The 22862-nt window shown below is 40.9% G+C and overlaps 1 protein-coding gene across 1 annotated transcript in view; it reads right to left on the bottom strand.

Moving 5' to 3' along the window:
* LOC122814280 (receptor-type tyrosine-protein phosphatase C-like) overlaps nt 1–22862 on the bottom strand; it is a 1011948-nt gene that overhangs the window by 606608 nt on the left and 382478 nt on the right. Inside the window, exon 6 of the mRNA XM_044086871.1 lies at nt 20972–21139. Within this exon, the coding sequence (XP_043942806.1) occupies nt 20972–21139 (168 nt within the window). The remainder of the gene's footprint in view (nt 1–20971; nt 21140–22862) is intronic.

Genomic DNA, 22862 nt, shown 5'->3' with positions numbered 1-22862 from the left:
ACAGAAAAACATCAAGAAACATCTGAAATTTGGATCTACAAGAATGTGATGATATGTGTTTTAAATCAAGGTTATGAGAAAACTCAAATTGGGAATACAGGTAGTAAGTTGTGAAGTGACAACATTTTGAACTTGAGCGTTATCACAAACAGGTTGAAAAAGGAAAGATCCAGAATTGACTCCAAGAATCTTTTTTCTTTAGCACCACAAACATCTCTGAATAAAGCCCATCCTCTAACTGACCGAGATACCTCTCAACTGTACAAAATTTTTGCAAAATGTCCAGATTTTTGCTTCATATGTTTGAGCTTTTTCATAAAATTCTGCTTTTCTGGCAAACTAGTGGCAAATTATTAAAGACTGAAGTTAGAAAATAATAAAAGACATTTGGGTTTCAGACTTCATACTCTTCAGAAAATTCATGCTAATGCAACACCTGTTATTCTATCAACTTTCTAAGTTTGTAAGAGCAATACTTAAAAATTATCCCTATTTTTGGGCCTTTGTCCCACTTTTATTCATTGCTTTGTCCAGATTTCTTGCTCTAAGAGGTTAAGAGGTATGACAGGAGGAATGACTTTTATCATTCTGTAGGAAAGCATATGCTGCATTACAACACAGGCCTTGAGGATCCTTTCCTCATTGTACCAGAAAAATCCTTAAATAAAAGCCTTTACCCATCTGGTAGTATGTCACTAATTCTGTTACTCCATGAGCAAGCATGTGATGCAGAATGGGAGGAAATGAGCAGACTTGGCTCACCGGGTAGGGAGGATTCTCCTGGGTTGGAGGGAGAAATTTCCACTGCCATGTGTACCAATGGTGAATTACAGGTAAACAGATTTATCTGGCACAACCTCATACCATTATGAGAGATGAAGCCCCAGAGAAATGGAGATGTTGCCAGGGTGGGAAATGGGAGCCTGAACTGGTAAACAGTCATGCTGACTGGGAGGATTGTTCTTAATTTTGAGACTTTTCCTTTTTTATTGGAGCCTCCTTCCCAGTGATTTTAAACTCCTATTTGGCAGTACCTTGCTGCTTATATTGCTTATTGAAAAAAAGGAGCAGACAAGGAAGATAAAATTTTATTTTCTTTAAAAAGGGGGATTGAAAATTTTGAGTCACTTGTTGACTCAATTTTCCACTTTTATCATTCTTCTTAAGCACCTCAGCTGCATAAGGGCCAAACAGAGCTTCATTATACAAGGGGAATTTAAAATTTTAGTTTTAACATTTTTAGGAAGATTCTGAAACTGATCCAGGCCAGTCTTCTCATTAGCGACGCAGAAGCAGCAGCTCTGGAAGAAGAAGCAGCAACATTGTAAGCACACTTTAAATATGCTTCAGAACATGAGAAGCATATGTTAAAGAGGCATTTCCAGATTTTTTTTCCCTCAGGAGAAAGAAGGTTAACTATAAACTTTTGCATGCTCTCAAATAAAAGTAAAAATATTAACATATAAGCTTAATAGTTTAAAATCTTGAATGTTAAAGTAGCAGAATACACTTCCTTCCCCAGCTTGTCAAAAGCTTTCACATCCTTGTCTGAAGGAATGGGTTTAGCAGCAGTACTCTGTTCAGCAGAAGCAGTTTTGGATAGATAAATTATTGCTAGATATGCTTTTGGGTTGGAAAAAAAAGTTATGTACTTACCAAAATGTTCCATATGTGTTGTCCATGTTGGCCTTTATTCTCATTGATGGGTCAGACCCGATGTGTCAGATCAGTCTCGGCCTTTACAAAAGCTTGAGGACTTCAGCAAAGCTAGTGGGCACCCTTCCCTACCCATAATGCTGTTCCCCAACTTCTGCAGATCTTGTTTGCCCACTCAGAAATTGTAAGGAGAACAACAAATTTCTATTGTATGAAAAAACTTACACAATAATTATGGTTATTAGAGGCCAGGGTTAGTTCTTCTGAGGCTATGTATATCCATAAATCCAATGTCCACTCGGTCTCCCAGGAGATCTGGAAGGGGGCATAAGGGTGGATTGTGAGAATAAAGGCCAAGATGGACAACACACATGGAATGTTATGGTAAGTATATAACTTCTTTATGTGTTGTTATCAATCTCACCTTTATTCTTATTGATGGGCCCACAACCCAAGCAAACTAATTCCTGGGTGGCTCATGGGAGAATATTCCTCAGAATCATAGAACCAAAAGAAGCTCTACTCCTGGAGGTCAAATTCAATTTGAAATGAGTAATAAAGGTATGCAGTTTTGCCCACAGGGCTGCAGCGCAGATATTGTCCCAGGGTTACCTTGCTGGAAAAGCTGCAGATGTAGCTACCGATCTGGTGGAATGTGCTTTAACAGGAAAGGAAGAGACCTATTTTAGAAGAGTTGTTGTTGTGTCTTTCAGCTTTTCTGGGTTAGGGGTAGCCACAGCAGAACTCCGTCCACTAATGAGTGGCAGTAGATTTTTATGTGCCGAGTTGCCTGCCTTGATGCACAACCTTCAACAAAGGGACACCCATTCACGCATGTCTCCACAGACAAGATGCTCTAGCTCAGAATCGAAGAGGACAACGCCTTACTGTGAGGTGACAACGCTATCCAGCACCACCACCGAGTATATTTAGGATATACAAGAAGTGAGCCATCCAGATAAAGTGACCTTTGAGACTGGCTGACCTTTCTTAGTCTTGGTGTAGGAAATGAAAAGTTGATCCGATTTTCTAAAACCTGAAGTTCTGTGCAAGTAAAAATTTAATTGTCTATGCATGTCTAGAAGTTACAATGAGTATTCACCTTTGTTCTGGTAATTAGGGAAGAACACTGTGAGCTCAGTTGATTAATTTAGATTACTTTCTGTCACAACCTTTGGAAGAAATGAAGGGTTAGTGCGTACAGAGACTCTGTCCTTATGAAAAATCAGGTAAGGCGCTTGATGGACAAGGCTTGCAATTCTAAGACTCTTCTGGCTAAGGTAATAGCCACTAAAAAGAGTGTTTTCCAAGATAGAAATTTTAGATCACATGTGGCCGAAGGTTCAAAGGGGAACTAGTGATGTTGGATAAAATGAAATTCAGATCCCAAGGAGGAGTTGGATTCTTGTATGGGGGGGTCTAATCATCATTATTCCTTTCAAAAAAGCTTTACAGAGCCTGTGCGACATGATCATAGAGCCATTTTCTCCCACATGAAAATTTGAGATTGCTGCTAGTTGGACTCTAATAGTAGAAGCAGCCAGATCTTCATGAAAAAGTTTTGCTAGAAATTCCAGGATAGAATGTATGGATGCAGAAAAAGGGTCTGTCTGGTTATCACTCACCCATATTACGAACCTATTCCATTTACTCTTGTATAATCTTCATGTAGAGGTTTTATGGGAGGACAACAAGATATGTTTTACTGGGGAGGAAAGAACAGGAAACCTGGCAATCAAGGGAATTGGAGCAGCCAAGCTGTCAGCTTGAGGTTTTGGAGGCTGGATGTCCCATTTCCAATGGATGCATCAGTAGATCTGGAGCCAGATACAGAATCCATGGTTTGCCCAGAAGATGAGGCTGAAGGAAGAGAAGCCAGATCTGATGAGGCCAATAGGGTGCGATCAGGATTATTGTGGTCTCCAATAAATTTGCTTTCTGCAATAACTTGGAAATCAGAGGAATCAAAGGGAAAGCATATAGGAATCCCAGAGGCCAATTGCGAACAAGTGCATCCCTTGGTGACTCCCCCATAGGAGGGGTTACGGCAAAGTAGTTGCTGCATTTGGCATTGGTGGAGGAAGCAAAAAGATCGCAACAAGGCTGGCCCCATTTTTTGGAAAATCTCTTCTGCTACATTCTGATTGAGGGACCACTCGTACGTCCATAATATGGCCCTGTTCAACTTATCTGCAATCATGTTGGATCTCCCTAGGATGTGTGGTGCAACCAAAAAACTGATGGAGGATGTTACCCATTGCCAAACCCTTAGAGCTTCTAGACAAAGGAAGTAAGATCTGGTTCCTCCTTCTTTGTTTATGTACCAGACTACCGACATACTGTCTGGCTGAATTGCTATCGTTCCTAGAGGGAAAGTGGTCTGAAATGCTTGCAGTGCCAAAATCATTGCTCTCATCTCTAGGGTGTTTATATGCAAGTGAGGCTAAGGTTTCTGCCAGGTGCCTTGACTTTCTCCCCAAATAATCCCCCCACCCTATCCGAAGTGTCTGTGGTCACCATGGCTTGAGGTTGAGGGGATAAAGGAATGGCGTTGAGATACTGAAGGAGAGTGAATCCACCACTGAGATCCTTCTGCAAGTATTGATATGAGAATCTTGTGACACTGGCAATTGCAGAATTGACCATTGGCGTGGAAATTAACCACTGAAGTATCCTCATATGTAGACGAAGCCAGAGGAATAAGTACAGTAGTTGCTGCCATCTTCCCCAGTACTTGTAGGAATACTTGTTTTGCACTGGCTCGAGTTTTCTTGATTAATCTCACATGTAAAATGAAGATCATGCACTGTCATGAGTTAGTCTTGCATACCACCATGGTTGCATCTACCTCTACTCCTACAAAATTTAAGTTTTGAGATGGCTCTAGAGCAGACCTGTCGTAGTTTATGGTAATGCATAGGGAGGAGCAAAGCTGGAGTGTATAGTCCCTGGTCTATTGCAGTAGATGCCTGGATGAGGAGGTTATGAGCCAGTCGTCCAGATATGGAAACACCCAGAACTGTGGTGTCTCAGGTGAGCTGCCACTGCTGCCATGCATTTGGTGAACACCCTGGAGGCTGTAGTGAGACCAAAGGGCAGAGCTCAAAACCGGAAGTGACTGTCTCCTAGCCAGAAGTGCAAGAACCTTCTGGATTGTTTTTCCATTTTGATGTGGTAGTACGCCTCCTGAAGGTCTATACAGCACATCCAATTGTCTTTTCCTAGGAATGGAAGTATCAACTGCAATGTCACCATCCGAACTTGGTTTTCTTCACTGATTTGTTTAGTTTGCTGAGATCCAAGATTGGTCTTCAGTCCCCTATTTTCTTTGGGACTAAAAGGAATCTTGAGTAAGTTCCGATCCTCTCTGGTCTGTGGGGATCTCTTTGATAACTCTATTTTTTAGCAACGTTTGAAGTTCTAAGATTGCGTGTTCCTGGTGGGCTGGGGGGAACATCGGGAACGGATTGGTTTGCAGGAGTGGGAAAAGAGGATGGAAATGGTATAACCCCTGGATATTATGCCCTGCACCCATCTGTTGTTGTTTATACTTCGCCAGGTTTCAAGGTACATTGACAGTTGTCCCCCAACTGCCTCCAGAGGCGAGCAGTCGGGCACTCCTTCAGGAGCTTTGCAAGGGTCTGCCAAAGAAGGATTCTCTGGAACCCTGACTTTGCTCTGCCATGAGGGCAGCATCTTGTCTTATTATTCTCCCCTCTACCTCAGGGGGAACTACCACTTTGTGTGTCCTGGTAAGATGTTTGTGATTTCCTGAACCACATCTTTCCACTAACTCTCTGACCCTATGGAAATGGTCTGGTGAGTGTGGAAAAAAGAACTCCAATGGCAGACAAGCTCATACCCTCCTGCTCACATCGGGTTAGCATTTCTTTTACTTTGAGCCCAAAGAGAAATGAGCCATCGAAAAGAGCATTAACAAAGGAAGACTTAGAGGGCCATGTGAAATTGCAAAGGAGCATCCAAGCCTGTCTCCTAATAGAGATGCCTGAACCCCGCCCTACTCACTCCATCTGCTGCATATGAAATGAGTCTCATGGATGAGTTGACCACTGAATTGAGGGTAGTGAGCTGTGTGTTGACCTTATTTGCTGCTGCATCAGCTACAGCCTCTGGAGGTAGTTTGATAATTCTTCAACAGCTCTCTGAAGTCCGTGAAATGAGTGAGATAATTCAGCCATTGTGATGTAAAAGCCACTGATGGGAAGTTGCACTTCCCATACCCTTCCCACCCGGTTTTTTCCTGGAAATCCTTAATTAAGGAAAGGAATTTTGTCAAACTGTGCTCTTCTATGGGAGCTTGTTTTGGGGCCACTGATAATGTCTCTATATTCAGGGATAATTCCAAGACCAATTATTTACTGTTTACTGATCATACTGACAATCATAGATGGCATAGCTCCTCGTCAAATTTTGTAGCTGAAACTGCTGACTACTGCTCTGAATTGTATAATATCTTGGATAAATGAATTGAGGGAGCCATACTAGCCTGGAATAAACATAATGGCAAGTTTAGAACTAAGCCCATATGGTAGATCTAATGAATCAACAGACTATAATAACAAATGATCCTAGTTGTCATTAAAAATGTCCATTTCATCATTAGAAAATTAAATTAAAAGTGATAAGTATGTCTCTCAAACTTACCATTAAAAAATGCAAGACCAACTATGGACTGATTGCAACAAATTCAAAAGCTATCCAAAAGCTCTTCTTCAGCAATATTAAGAAGATTAGAAGTAACATACAATTCTATACTGAATTTATCTCAAATGTTGACTCCTTATCTGAAACCAAGGACATTGCTAATATTCTTGCAAACGCATTTTCTTCCAGTTTCACTCCACCTTCCCTCCCCCTTCTCTTATCCATTCTCCCTCATACTCTCTCTCCAGACATCAGTTTGGATCAAGTCATTTGGCACTTTCCAGAATTAAAGATATTACTTCCATGGGTCCTGACAATGTCCCTGGATGACTGCTGAGGAGTGTAAAATCCCATTTAGGAAAACTCCCCATTCACTTTTTAACTCGAGTATGTCTCCATTGGTTATGTTCATAGCAGTTGTGGTGTCCTTCCAGAAAAGCAGTCCCCCTATTGACCCTGGGAATTACAGTCCTATAAGTCTCACTAATATTTTTCAAGGCTTTTGAATATATTACAGCCAAAAAATAGACACTGATATATTGATCTTATATCCCTGGATAAACATCAGTTTGGCTTTGTAAGAGGTAGATTGTGTTTATTCGACCTGGCTAAGTTCTTTGAAAGGGTTACTAAGGCCATGGGTAAACAGCATACAGTTCACAGTGCTTATCTAGACAATCACAAGGCCTTTGACACTATCCCAAATGCTGGAATTATTGATAAACTCTCTAAATTCAACATTAAGCCATAGATACTAAACAGGACTGAATTGCCTGAGTGGACAGACACAAACCATTAAGGTTGGGGGTTTTGCTCTAGACAGAAAAATGTTATTAATAGTGTTCCACAAGGTTCTGTCCTCTGTCCCCTCTTTTTGATATATATTTTGGTGGCATAAAAGCTGATATCAAGAGATTCTGGCTAAACAAGTTTGCTGATGATTGCAAACTGGGGGTGGTTAGCAAATCCCATTCTGATACTCAAATTCTCCAGCAAAGGCTTACTCTTTATCACCAACAAATGCAGCATAATTTCCTTTGGTAAGTCTAGTATTACTACTGATTACCATACAGATGTCATTCCACTTAAATCTGACACAGTCATCAGGGGATTGGGTACATGTGATGATAACAGACTCTCCTTTGACCACTATATCTCTGCCGTTGTTAGAAAATCCCTCTATCTTGCACAGCTTATCCTTCGTGGCATCTCTTCGAGGACCAAAGAAGTTATAATCCCACTTTATTCATCTGTTATAGGCCTGTCATTGAAGACAATGCTCCATCTGGCATATACCTCACCAAGCACCTAAACCAGCTTGAAAGACTTCAGTGCTATCTCACCAAATAGCTCTCAGGTCTCAGTACCCTTAATTACTCTGACAGACTAAAATCTCTGTCATTCCACTCAGTGTGTCATATAGAGTCCTAAGAGGTGGTGTCCACTTAGCTTTCCTTGCTAGGAATGACCCAGAACTCTTTGAACTCCTTCACCTAAACAGAAAAAGTGTAAAGCAAGCAGCTGTTCTAGATACCTGAACCTACATTATTACATCAACAAGACCAGATGGGATGGCATGACAGATACCTAACCCAACATATTTCTGGAATAAGCTGCCCTTATCTATCAAGCTGAGTACTTCCATAACAACCTTTAAAACCAGACTAGATGTCTGGATGGGTGATAAAGAAATTTTCACAAGAAATATATGGAAAATGTCTGCTTAACAAGGGACATTGCAAGTTTCCCACCAGTACTGGATAATATGGCTGAGTTTCTTGATTGCCTCCTTGTCTGTAAGCATAGTAAGAACCTATAAACCTAAGTAGGATAAGTTGATTTTCCCCATAGAACAATATGATTTAGGATTTCCTTCATTGAAGGGTTGCTTTACACTACAAAGTTTAGACTCACATGCTTAACTCAAGCAGAAATGGTCATGAAGAAACAAGAGTGAAGTTTGATAGCAAAGAATTATCAGAATTTTGGACGCAAGTCCTTAAGGAAAATAACAACCATTCAGAATATTATATTCATAAAGTAACAGAAATATTTCTAATAACTAAGCCAACACCGGGAAGGAGAAAGGAGGTTTTATCAATATAGATGACTGCAAATAGGAGTGTAGACCACAGGAAACACATGGCAAGAATTTACTGAAGTTAGTTATTAAAGGAGCCAAGGTATTGGGAGCAAATCATGCATGGGGTTGAGGTAAGAGAGTGGGATGAGTCTAAGAAGAAGCTTGGACTGCAGATTACAGACTGCCTTCCATATCGGGGACTGATAACACAGTACATGCAAAGAAAGATGGACAAGGAATGCTAAATAAAAGATCAGCTCTGATAGAGATTTTAGATGAATCCAGAACAGAAACTGCTGTTAGAAAAGGGATGATTGGTAGGGTGTATAAAATATTACATAATAAAATACAGTTGTGTATTTTTTTCAAACATATCACTGTTTCAATAGCCATTATGTATGAGACATATACTGCCAAGGATACAAAAGGTCTGGCAGTCTACAAAGCTTCAGGCTCCTTCCTCATGCACTGTACATCTGCTCTTAGCATGAAAGGATATGCTAGTATAAGAGGGACATATGGGCATGACAAAACTGAAAGCCTTCTTATTCCCAAGCAGGGAGGCTAAAGCCTAAAATTTTAAGTGAAGTCATGACAGAAAAAAATGAGTAAGATATCCCATCCTGGCCAGAGAGATTGAGGGTGGGGAATAAAAAGGTGGTGGAGAGAAGGAAGGGTGCTGGTACTGTAACAACGACCTCTTCAAACAACTATAGTTATGTTAAACAAAGTTCACCATTTTAATATGTTCTTTGTTAGATCACTATTACAGTAGTTATTACTTGTGAAAAGACTGACAAAGCTCATGAAGAAAGAGTGGATGGAAAAGTACCAGATACTAGAATTCCCTGAAGAACTGCCCTGATGAAGCCTGCTCTTGCTCTGGAAAAAAAAATACACCCTGTAATGTTTGGTAAAAGCATGAACTGACAACCTGGTTGCTGCTTCTAATATAGACATAGAATCAATCCCTTTCCAGAAAGCTCCAGGTGTGGCAACTACTCTGGAAGCATGCATTTTGGCATACTGAGTTGGATTTTTGCCATGGTTTGAAAAGGATAACCAAAAAGAACATGTAAACCATCTATAGATAATTTGTTTAGATAATGCTTATTACTTTTTTCATAACCTTATATGACACTATAACCTTAGTCTGTGTAGGAGATCCCTTACCCAGCAGAGTGATTCCTGACACTTTGAAGATGATGCAGCAAAAATAAGCAATTTATCCAAATAAATAAAAATGTGAAAACCTTACACTCTGCAGTACACTATCACAGGAGCTAGATATTTTCTGAACATCCTTGGAGCAGCAGAGACCAAAGGGTAATGAAGAGAACTGAATGTGATCCGGACACAGAAAAACATCAAGAAACATCTGAAATTTGGATCTACAAGAATGTGATGATATGCGTGTTTTAAATCAAGGTTATGAGAAAACTCAAATTGGGAATACAGGTAGTAAGTTGTGAAGTGACAACATTTTGAACTTGAGCGTTATCACAAACAGGTTGAAAAAGGAAAGATCCAGAATTGGACTCCAAGAATCTTTTTTCTTTAGCACCACAAACATCTCTGAATAAAGCCCATCCTCTAACTGACCGCATACCTCTCAACTGTACAAAATTTTTGCAAAATGTCCAGATTTTTGCTTCATATGTTTGAGCCGTTTTTCATAAAATTCTGCTTTTCTGGCAAACTAGTGGCAAATTATTAAAGACTGAAGTTAGAAAATAATAAAAGACATTTGGGTTTCAGACTTCATACTCTTCAGAAAATTCATGCTAATGCAACACCTGTTATTCTATCAACTTTCTAAGTTTGTAAGAGCAATACTTAAAAATTATCCCTATTTTTGGGCCTTTGTCCCACTTTTATTCATTGCTTTGTCCAGATTTCTTGCTCTAAGAGGTTAAGAGGTATGACAGGAGGAATGACTTTTATCATTCTGTAGGAAAGCATATGCTGCATTACAACACAGGCCTTGAGGATCCTTTCCTCATTGTACCAGAAAAATCCTTAAATAAAAGCCTTTACCCATCTGGTAGTATGTCACTAATTCTGTTACTCCATGAGCAAGCATGTGATGCAGAATGGGAGGAAATGAGCAGACTTGGCTCACCGGGTAGGGAGGATTCTCCTGGGTTGGAGGGAGAAATTTCCACTGCCATGTGTACCAATGGTGAATTACAGGTAAAACAGATTTATCTGGCACAACCTCATACCATTATGAGAGATGAAGCCCCAGAGAAATGGAGATGTTGCCAGGGTGGGAAATGGGAGCCTGAACTGGTAAACAGTCATGCTGACTGGGAGGATTGTTCTTAATTTTGAGACTTTTCCTTTTTTATTGGAGCCTCCTTCCCAGTGATTTTTAAACTCCTATTTGGCAGTACCTTGCTGCTTATATTGCTTATTGAAAAAAAGGAGCAGACAAGGAAGATAAAATTTTATTTTCTTTAAAAAGGGGGATTGAAAATTTTGAGTCACTTGTTGACTCAATTTTCCACTTTTATCATTCTTCTTAAGCACCTCAGCTGCATAAGGGCCAAACAGAGCTTCATTATACAAGGGGAATTTAAAATTTTAGTTTTAACATTTTTAGGAAGATTCTGAAACTGATCCAGGCCAGTCTTCTCATTAGCGACGCAGAAGCAGCAGCTCTGGAAGAAGAAGCAGCAACATTGTAAGCACACTTTAAATATGCTTCGTAACATGAGAAGCATATGTTAAAGAGGCATTTCCAGATTTTTTTTCCCTCAGGAGAAAGAAGGTTAACTATAAACTTTTGCATGCTCTCAAATAAAAGTAAAAATATTAACATATAAGCTTAATAGTTTAAAATCTTGAATGTTAAAGTAGCAGAATACACTTCCTTCCCCAGCTTGTCAAAAGCTTTCACATCCTTGTCTGAAGGAATGGGTTTAGCAGCAGTACTCTGTTCAGCAGAAGCAGTTTTGGATAGATAAATTATTGCTAGATATGCTTTTGGGTTGGAAAAAAAAGTTATGTACTTACCAAAATGTTCCATATGTGTTGTCCATGTTGGCCTTTATTCTCATTGATGGGTCAGACCCGATGTGTCAGATCAGTCTCGGCCTTTACAAAAGCTTGAGGACTTCAGCAAAGCTAGTGGGCACCCTTCCCTACCCATAATGCTGTTCCCCAACTTCTGCAGATCTTGTTTGCCCACTCAGAAATTGTAAGGAGAACAACAAATTTCTATTGTATGAAAAAACTTACACAATAATTATGGTTATTAGAGGCCAGGGTTAGTTCTTCTGAGGCTATGTATATCCATAAATCCAATGTCCACTCGGTCTCCCAGGAGATCTGGAAGGGGGCATAAGGGTGGATTGTGAGAATAAAGGCCAAGATGGACAACACACATGGAATGTTATGGTAAGTATATAACTTCTTTATGTGTTGTTATCAATCTCACCTTTATTCTTATTGATGGGCCCACAACCCAAGCAAACTAATTCCTGGGTGGCTCATGGGAGAATATTCCTCAGAATCATAGAACCAAAAGAAGCTCTACTCCTGGAGGTCAAATTCAATTTGAAATGAGTAATAAAGGTATGCAGTTTTGCCCACAGGGCTGCAGCGCAGATATTGTCCCAGGGTTACCTTGCTGGAAAAGCTGCAGATGTAGCTACCGATCTGGTGGAATGTGCTTTAACAGGAAAGGGAAGAGACCTATTTTTAGAAGAGTTGTTGTTGTGTCTTTCAGCTTTTCTGGGTTAGGGGTCGCCACAGCAGAACTCCGGTCCACTAATGAGTGGCAGTAGATTTTTATGTGCCGAGTTGCCTGCCTTGATGCACAACCTTCAACAAAGGTACACCCATTCACGCATGTCTCCACAGAGAAGATGCTCTAGCTGAGAATCGAAGAGGACAACGTCTTACTGTGAGGTGACAACGCTACCGCAGCACCACCACCGCAGTATATTTAGGATATACAAGAAGTGAGCCATCCAGATAAAGTGACCTTTGAGACTGGCTGACCTTTCTTAGTCTTGGTGTAGGAAATGAAAAGTTGATCCGATTTTCTAAAACCTGAAGTTCTGTGCAAGTAAAAATTTAATTGTCTATGCATGTCTAGAAGTTACAATGAGTATTCACCTTTGTTCTGGTAATTAGGGAAGAACACTGTGAGCTCAGTTGATTAATTTAGATTACTTTCTGTCACAACCTTTGGAAGAAATGAAGGGTTAGTGCGTACAGAGACTCTGTCCTTATGAAAAATCAGGTAAGGCGCTTGATGGACAAGGCTTGCAATTCTAAGACTCTTCTGGCTGAGTTAATAACCACTAAAGAGAGTGTTTTTCCAAGATAGAAACTTTAGATCACATGTGGCCGAAGGTTCAAAGGGGAACTAGTGATGTTGGATAAAATGAAATTCAGATCCCAAGGAGGAGTTGGATTCTTGTATGGGGGGGTCTAATCATTGTTGTTCCTTTCAAAAAGGCTTTAAAGAGTCTATGCGACATGATCGTAGAGCCGTTTTCCCCATGTGGAAATTTGAGTGTGCTGCTAGTTGGACTCGTAGAAGCAGCCACACCTTCATGAAAAGTTTGCTAGAAAGTCCAGGATAGAATGTATGAGTGCAGAAAACTGGTCTGTCTGATTATTACTCACCCACATTATGATCCTATTGCACTTACTCTTGTGTACTCTCCGTGTAGAGGTTTTATGGGAGGACAACAAGATATGTTTTACTGGAGAGAAAAAAAGAGGAAACCTGGCAGTCAAGGGAATTGGAGCAGCCAAGCTGTCAGCTTGAGGTTTTGGAGGCTGGGATGTCCCATTTCCAATGGATGCATCAGTAGATCTGGAGCCAGATACAGAATCCATGGTTTGCCCAGAAGATGAGGCTGAAGGAAGAGAAGCCAGATCTGATGAGGCCAATAGGGTGCGATCAGGATTATTGTGGTCTCCAATAAATTTGCTTTCTGCAATAACTTGGAAATCAGAGGAATCAAAGGGAAAGCATATAGGAATCCCAGAGGCCAATTGCGAACAAGTGCATCCCTTGGTGACTCCCCCATAGGAGGGGTTACGGCAAAGTAGTTGCTGCATTTGGCATTGGTGGAGGAAGCAAAAAGATCGCAACAAGGCTGGCCCCATTTTTTGGAAAATCTCTTCTGCTACATTCTGATTGAGGGACCACTCGTACGTCCATAATATGGCCCTGTTCAACTTATCTGCAATCATGTTGGATCTCCCTAGGATGTGTGGTGCAACCAAAAAACTGATGGAGGATGTTACCCATTGCCAAACCCTTAGAGCTTCTAGACAAAGGAAGTAAGATCTGGTTCCTCCTTCTTTGTTTATGTACCAGACTACCGACATACTGTCTGGCTGAATTGCTATCGTTCCTAGAGGGAAAGTGGTCTGAAATGCTTGCAGTGCCAAAATCATTGCTCTCATCTCTAGGGTGTTTATATGCAAGTGAGGCTAAGGTTTCTGCCAGGTGCCTTGGACTTTCTCCCCAAATAATCCCCCCCACCCTATCCGGGAAGTGTCTGTGGTCACCATGGCTTGAGGTTGAGGGGGATAAAGGAATGGCGTTGAGATACTGAAGGAGAGTGAATCCACCACTCGAGATCCTTCTGCAAGTATTGATATGAGAATCTTGTGCGACACTGGCAATTGCAGAATTGACCATTGCGTGGAAATTAACCACTGAAGTATCCTCATATGTAGACGAGCTAGAGGAATAAGTACAGTAGTTGCTGCCATCTTCCCCAGTACTTGTAGGAATACTTGTTTTGCACTGGCTCGAGTTTTCTTGATTAATCTCACATGTAAATGAAGATCATGCACTCGGTCATGAGTTAGTCTTGCTACCACCATGGTTGCATCTACCTCTACTCCTACAAAATTTAAGTTTTGAGATGGCTCTAGAGCAGACCTGTCGTAGTTTATGGTAATGCATAGGGAGGAGCAAAGCTGGAGTGTATAGTCCCTGGTCTATTGCAGTAGATGCCTGGATGAGGAGGTTATGAGCCAGTCGTCCAGATATGGAAACACCCAGAATCCGTGGTGTCTCAGGTGAGCTGCCACTGCTGCCATGCATTTGGTGAACACCCTGGAGGCTGTAGTGAGACCAAAGGGCAGAGCTCAAAACCGGAAGTGACTGTCTCCTAGCCAGAAGTGCAAGAACCTTCTGGATTGCTTTTCCATTTTGATGTGGTAGTACGCCTCCTGAAGGTCTATACAGCACATCCAATTGTCTTTTCCTAGGAATGGAAGTATCAACTGCAATGTCACCATCCGGAACTTGGTTTTCTTCACTGATTTGTTTAGTTTGCTGAGATCCAAGATTGGTCTTCAGTCCCCTATTTTCTTTGGGACTAAAAGGAATCTTGAGTAAGTTCCGGATCCTCTCTGGTCTGTGGGGATCTCTTGGATAACTCTATTTTTTTAGCAACTTTTGAATTTCTAACATTGCTTGTTCCTTGTTGACTGGGGGGAACATCTGGAACTGATTTGTTTACAGGACTGGGAAAAGAGGATGGAATGGTATAACCCCTGGATATTATGCCCTGCACCCATCTGTTGTTGTTTATACTTCGCCAGGTTTCAAGGTACATTGACAGTTGTCCCCCAACTGCCTCCAGAGGCGAGCAGTCGGGCACTCCTTCAGGAGCTTTGCAAGGGTCTGCCAAAGAAGGATTCTCTGGAACCCTGACTTTGCTCTGCCATGAGGGCAGCATCTTGTCTTATTATTCTCCCCTCTACCTCAGGGGGAACTACCACTTTGTGTGTCCTGGTAAGATGTTTGTGATTTCCTGAACCACATCTTTCCACTAACTCTCTGACCCTATGGAAATGGTCTGGTGAGTGTGGAAAAAAGAACTCCAATGGCAGACAAGCTCATACCCTCCTGCTCACATCGGGTTAGCATTTCTTTTACTTTGAGCCCAAAGAGAAATGAGCCATCGAAAAGAGCATTAACAAAGGAAGACTTAGAGGGCCATGTGAAATTGCAAAGGAGCATCCAAGCCTGTCTCCTAATAGAGATGCCTGAACCCCCCCGCCCTACTCACTCCATCTGCTGCATATGAAATGAGTCTCATGGATGAGTTGACCACTGAATTGAGGGTAGTGAGCTGTGTGTTGACCTTATTTGCTGCTGCATCAGCTACAGCTCTCTGGAGGTAGTTTGATAATTCTTTCAACAGCTCTCTCTGAAGTCCGGTGAAATGAGTGAGATAATTCAGCGATTGTGATGTAAAAGCCACTGATGGGAAGTTGCACTTCCCATACCTCTCCACGGTCCTGAAATCCTTATTAGGAGGATGGATAGAGGAACTGATCTCGGAAAGTTCTTTTTTCATGGCAGTCATCATGACCATGGCATCAACTGCTACACCTTTGGTAAGGAAGGCTTGGTCCTTAGGAACTGTAATATACTTATTTGGTGTCCTAGGAGTGGGTTCTATGGAATCTGGGGTCTTCCAGGCCTTCAAAGACATAAACTGAATAAGTTCATCATAAGGTGGTGCCACCCAAGAGATTGAAGGGCGAGATTTGAAGGCCTTCAAGAATACTGACTCCTTGGCTGAAGGGATGAGGACTGCCAGTCACTTCTCTGTTTTACAATTTTTAGGAGATCCCCAAAGGAGACATCCTTAGGAGGCTACTGGGGGACCTTTCTGCTTCATCTAGGTCGGTATCTGAAGTGACAGACCTCTCTGGGGAGTCTAGATGCTTCCTCTGGCATGATTTCTTCTGAGAGACTTCCTCAGTGGGGTATTCTGGGAATGTTTTGGAAGAGGGGGTGTCCTCTGGGAAACTTCCTGAGGCCTGGGATCACTGTGTTTCTGTGGATGTGGGTAAGGAGTTAAAGAAACCTGTGCCAACAAGGTGGAAGCACTAAGGGAGACTGTGCCTGAGACTGGGGAGCAGTCATCACCCTCCTCATAACTTTGAAAGCACTATGCCCCTGCTCTGAAGAACCCCCCCCCAGACCTAACAACACAGATGTCTGGGCCGCAAGAGCCTGCAAAGCAGAAGACAGATGCTCTGAAGATGAGGTGGGAGCTGAACCCATCTGAGCCAAGGCCCTGAGAGATAGGGTCGGATCTGAGAAGATCCAAGCCAGCTCTGAGGATCCAACCGACAAGGGTCTGCTCCCAGAGATCTCCTGCTCTGACTGGACAGAGACACTCGGGGCAGATACTGGATCCAAGGAGCCAACATGCCCCTGACCTGATACAGACATCAGCTGGATACTGGAGTCTTCCAGCTTCAAAACCAAAGGATGGATCAGAGGAGGGGTAGGTGCAAAAGGGGGAAGATCAGTCTGATCCGATTCCTTTGAGTTCGGATCCAAAAGAAGCGTAGCCAAGGCAGGTGTCTTGAGAAGCTTCTGCACTACCTTATCCACATCTTTGTCTGAGATGATCCTAGTTGACCTAGTAGACAATGTTGATGATCTGGATCTGGTCAAGAATGGTGAAGGAAGCCAGGAAATAATCAGCTCAAAGGACAGAGATTCCTGGTAATGGGTCTTTCAGAGCAGAAGAATCAATAGAAAATTTTAGAGACAAAAATTTTGTTTGCTCCATTGAAATTCCTGCTCCATAGGTTGCCGTCTGCTCCACAGGTGCTGTTGGAGCAGACAGTAGTTTGGCTTTCAGCTCCAACTAAGATTTCGGAGCTGGAGGAGGCTGTTTTTCTGCTCTCTTGGACTTACCCAATTTTGGAGAGGAGGAATCAGCAGAAATAGACTCAGAAAATGGGGTTTTCAATAACCCCTTCAAAATCAACTTATTTTTCTTTTTCATAAATGCCCTCTGGTTGAAAGCATGGCATATGCAAGTGGGATCCTGTACATGAAGAGGCTCCAAACAGTATACACATAGAGTGTATGAGTCACTGAGGGGCATCTTTTTACTGCACTTCTCACATTTTTGAACACTAAGGGCTTGCCTTCCTTTTGGGACATACTGGTAACAAAAGTGAAGCACAACACACTATATAATTATAGATAAAGAAAAAAGATCTCTCTCTCTTCTTTTTTTTTTTGTAAATAACAATGACAATAACAGGAAAGGGGGGCTAAGTCCTCTAACTTAAATGGACTTGGTTAACTGCTCTCTAACTAAAATGGATGGTAACTGGAAAGGGAGAAGAAGAAACAACTGCCAAACTCTAGCAACAAATAAAAAGGATGGGAAAGGTAAAGGAATACGCTTTAACTTAAACGGCTATAATTTAGACGTCCTCTAACTTAAACAGTCACTAACAGAAAGGGGAAAAACTCACAAGGAAAAACTTACACTAAATTAGGGAAGGTACTAAAAAGTGAAGAAAGTTTAGCTATATGTTACCAACGTGATAATAATAATAATAATAATAATAATAATAATAATAATAATAATAATAAAAGAGGCAGAAAGTGATAAACAATAGCAAAGACTTAGCAAAACTTTGTCCAGAGCTTGCTAGAAGATCCTTCTCACAGTGCAGCAAACAAGATCTGAGGAAGTTGGGAACTGCATTATGGGTAGGGAAGGATGCTCACGAGCTTTGCTGAAGTCTTTGAGCTTTTGTAAAGGCCAAGAGGATCCAACACATCAGATATGACCCATCAGTGAGAATAAATGTGAGACTGACAACAACACATCAAATGTTTATAACTGAGGTACACTGCATAACCTGCCAGACATTCTGGGAGCGGGAGGTTGATTGTCAGGCAAAATAGAATCGGCGAGGGTAACATTACATAAAGCAAGCAAAACAAGAAGAATATCTGCATTTTCAGGCATATCAAACTATAACAAATCATAATACACGTTCTTTGACACAGGAATTTCATTCTACTCCTACTGAAAACCTTTCATCTTAGGGAAAGTCACAGAAAAAAATAAATATTTAAGATGGAAATCTGAAGCCATACATTCCTCAGAATCAGAATGTTCCGATTGAGAAGAAATTCCTAAAGTACAACCATTCCATTGCAATACCTGCTCTTCTGAATAAAAACAAAAGTCAGAAACAAGAGAACTCTTTTTTTTTCCTTTTCTTGCCAGAAGAAGTAGTCATAGGGAAGAAAAATAATCATTTTTATAAAATGTTAGTATTGCAGAGTACAATAATTCATTGTTATGTTATAACCTTATAAATTCTTTTGCTTTAACAGATGTTTTACACATTGTGAGAATAACTTTGTTTATGTAACCATGGACCTTTTTTCCCTGGGCCTCCACTGAAAAAGGGTTTTAATTCCCAGTCAGAAATTCCCAGTAAATAAATAAATAAATGGTAGTAATGAGTTCCTTGCAATCCCACAAAAATCTTCCCTGCCCATAGAAACAGAAACAGGAGAAGCCAAGATTTTCTCACTATGTTCATTTTTCCTTGGAAATTCCATGGAAATTGTCTGACCTTTACTAGACATAACTCAAACTAGACTCAGATTTGCTATCCTAATTGAATAAAGAACCTTCACCTACCCATTTCCTGAAACTGATGAGTGGTTCTCCCTTGCCTGCAAAGGGCTCTCTACAGCTGCAGAGGCTATAGCTATCTGTCAGTCTGCAAGTACAACACCAAAGGGACCAGGTTAAAAAAATGTGTGGTCTAGGGAACCAAGATCAGCCACAGAAGAGTCAACCACAAGTGGCTGAGACACAATAGGAGTCAGCCAGATACTCAAAAACTCCCTAACAACTTTCTTTTTATTGTTGACATGGGAAGGTAAAACTGGGGGACTGGCAGCTACTCCATAGTTTAGATGCCCAGCCATGAAGGATTACTAGCCAAATGGCACTTCCACAGGACATGCCAAATATGCGCACTTCAGTGGAAAAAATGCTCTGACTAATTTGGTACTGTCTTTATACTGCAACTGTTATCATGCTCCTGACAGTTAAAGCATGTGGAAGATGCCATTAAGCTTTACAGCTCTGTGGTCACTGTAACATGATCCAAATTGCTTAGGCTACTGCAACAATGGTCTAAATGTTGAACATTGAACAATTCCTATAAAAGAAGGTAGCAGCTGGAAAATACTTCTGCTGCTGTTGTACCTTAAGCCTGCAATTCTCATCTCAATTATTTAAAGAAATTCACTGCTGGAGGGCCAAAGAAAAAATGTCCTGTATTTGACATTTCTAATATTTTAACTTTAATCTCCTCAGAAAGATTCTCAGGAGCTAGCTAAGTATAGTTATGTAATACTGTGCCAGTCACTGCTGTTCTAGTACTTGTAGCCACCACAGCATTGCTTGCAGTAACCCAGTCAATTAAGAAAAATCCAGCTTAGACAGCAGCTTATGTTCAAGATGGGTTGCTACTGATTTCTTTTATGTGCCTAGAACTTTCCTATTTTCATTCATTTCTTACCAGATGCTTCTTTTGTGCAACTGACTTATTTTTTGAGATGTGACAGTCTAGTAACATGTTAAGTCTTGAGAAGGACCTGCTTGCACTGGAGGCATAAGAGAGAAAGCCCTGGCTACACCAAGGTTATCTGAATTTGATTAATGTCTCAGGTCCTAGATGGTGCCAACAGGAAAGATGAGCATGCCCATCATAGGAGAGAAATATGATGGGTTCCCATCTGGAACATTTTGATGCTCCAATGATAGAATCTCCATTGTAGAATGGAGGTCCTTCATGAAGGAGGAAGCCAATGTCAGGAAGATGTGGACATGACCACATATGCAGGTGACTTTAGCACTGTTAGAGCATCTTGGGGAGCATACATGCACAGGCAGAAGGGCATAGGCAGCTTTTGTGGTGATTCATGTGCTCATATCATCACCAGGGGTACATTTATGCCAAAAAAGAAAAAAGGTATTATTGTTAGGATGCTTGTGTGAGCACAAAGCCCCAAAGCCCCTTCATAGCTGCCTGAATGTCTGTCTATATGTGGCTTAGTCAGTGTAGGATCTGACAGAGAAGGTTTGACAGCTGGCAAGTGCAAACACAAAAATGATACCAAAAAAGTCTTAAGAAGGTCTTTTTTCTGTCCCCAAAATCTTTTACGACATAACGACATAACTGATTTGTTTTATACATATATTTACATTGACAAGGTTTAACTATTTTCATGTTTTATGTTCCATGTGTTTTGAAAGTGCATACATTTATTCAGTGAATAAACCCTTGTGTGTGTGTGTGTGTGTGTGTGTGTGTGTGTGTGTGTGTGTGTGTGTGTGTGTGTGTGTGTGTGTGTGTGTGTGTAGGTGTGTGTGGGATGGACTGTGCAAGCGCAAGTGTGTCCGTGTGTATACCTATATATTCACATACATAAAACATATGAATGCAGACACACACACACACACATGCTCACACACACACACACACACACACACACACACACACACACACACACACACACACACACACACACACACACACACACACACACACACACACACACACACATGCATAGCACATCATAGATAATTGTAATTTATCCAGCCATATAAGGTGAGAATAACATTTAAAATACATGGCATATAACATAGCACATCTCCTTTTTGAACATTAGAAAGATCCAGAGTAAAATCAAAGCAGACAGCTACAAAACTATTTTATACTGACCAGCAGATTTAGTCATAAATGATTCCGTTTTATTTTTCCCATGCTGCATAGTTCCATTCTTCAAATTGTTATATGCTGCAACAGATATGGTGTACGTTGTATAAGGACTAAGATTTTCTACTGTAAAGGTTTCTGTAGGTTTGATGTCTCTTCTATGATCTTCCTGAGCTAGGATAAAATGAAAAGCAAAGAGATTTTTTACTACTTTTCTAAAATAATTTTGACAGAACAATGAAAGTACTAAATACTGTAGACTTTAAAATAATATATTTGTGAGCACTTCTCAGGGTTTGTAAACTTGTTTCAAAGGATTTCTGATACTGCAGGAGATCTGCCGTTTGTTATAAAGCATTTGTCACTGTAATTTAAGTTAATTTTATATTAAGAGGGTTTTATTATGCACTCTGGTGGGAGCAGAGGGCTGATTCAACCTCTCTGAGTTGTGAACTGCTGGTAGAAGGCTTATTGTGTGTTAATCTGATTGGTCTGAGGGTTTAGCTGTCCAAACGTACTTCATTCTGCTAGTATAAAACCTTTGTGTTTGGGCATCATGGCTACCTGTGCCTTGTATATACATAAACCTCTCCAGTTTAAAAGCCTCTATAGAAAACATATTCTGTAGATGCCCACTGTTCATAGCTGCTAGAACAGCTGAAGGTTTGTGCAAATGACAGCACCACTGCAGGTTATCTTATAGTATACTACTAAACACTCTTGCTTAGACCTTTAAGTGACTCTCCCCTACTCCTTCCCATCTACTAAAGATCTGGTATAATGGATAGCGTCTTCCCTGTCATCTCTATTTCTGGCCTGTTAGATATTGGCATTCTGATGCAGTGTAGTAACTTCATGTCCACTGACAACCTCTTAATTTTAGAACAGAGAAAGTATGTGAGAGAGGTAGATGCATGATGTCATTGGAGGCAAAGCTCTCACATGCACACATGAAAAATGCAAAACAGGTTGTCAGCGTTACACCCAAAACACTCATTATCAACACTAAGTAACAAACACATAGATCCAGATATGTGGATACACTCACATGTAATCTATCCAAATCTTCAAGACCTCCTAAAAGCATTTCTCAGTAGTCCTGCACACATTCAAAAAAACAACATGTCACATAACTCTGAAAATCATAGTAGCCCCACTTTCAAGCCCATAAGGTAACACACCACACAGCCAAACATTCTAGTTATTTTGGATTCATTGTTAGACATACTAATGCCCCCTTACAAGGCTAAGCAAGGATAAGATCACAGTGAGCTGTCTGTCTGGAACCAGAATCCACCAGATCACGCATGCACTTAGTTCTTTAGACCACAAGCACCAGTATGACATGGTCAAAGTCCATGTGGGTGTAAACAGCCTAAGACATACCTCACTGGACTATAAGAAGAGAGACATGATGGAGGTGTCTGAATATGTGTTCCAGGCAGGTATTTATCTAGCTTTGGGTAGGATCCTACCTTCACCAATTATGATGCCACAGTACCAGAAAAAATGATTGGCTTTAACAATTGGCTTAGTTTCTGTTGTCACTTCAAGTGGACTCAATATATTTCAGTTTGGGGAGACATGATCAACAAACCCCAATGCTTTGCCAGAGATGGTTTGCACTTGTCACCACTTGTCTTCCAGATACTGGAAAACAATTTATGTATCCTTGTAGTGCCTTTTTTACACTGTACCAAGTTGTTAAACTCTCCAGCATAACAAAAATTACTCTTAACCACTACTAAAGGCAGTGCTGCTAACGTTAGGAGTTCAAATTAAAAAGCACCTCTTGCCCCAGAAAACATAGACATATGTGCAGTCACAGAAATTGGTTCAAAATCATGAAAAGCACCCTGGCTATCAAAGGCTACAATGCCTTTCATACATTTTGATA

This window comes from Protopterus annectens, chromosome 10.part0 (assembly GCF_019279795.1).
Source record: "Protopterus annectens isolate FY-2018-M chromosome 10.part0, PAN1.0, whole genome shotgun sequence".
NCBI classification, from domain to species: Eukaryota; Metazoa; Chordata; order Ceratodontiformes; family Protopteridae; genus Protopterus; species Protopterus annectens.
This window is presented reverse-complemented; position numbering and strand designations above follow the sequence as displayed.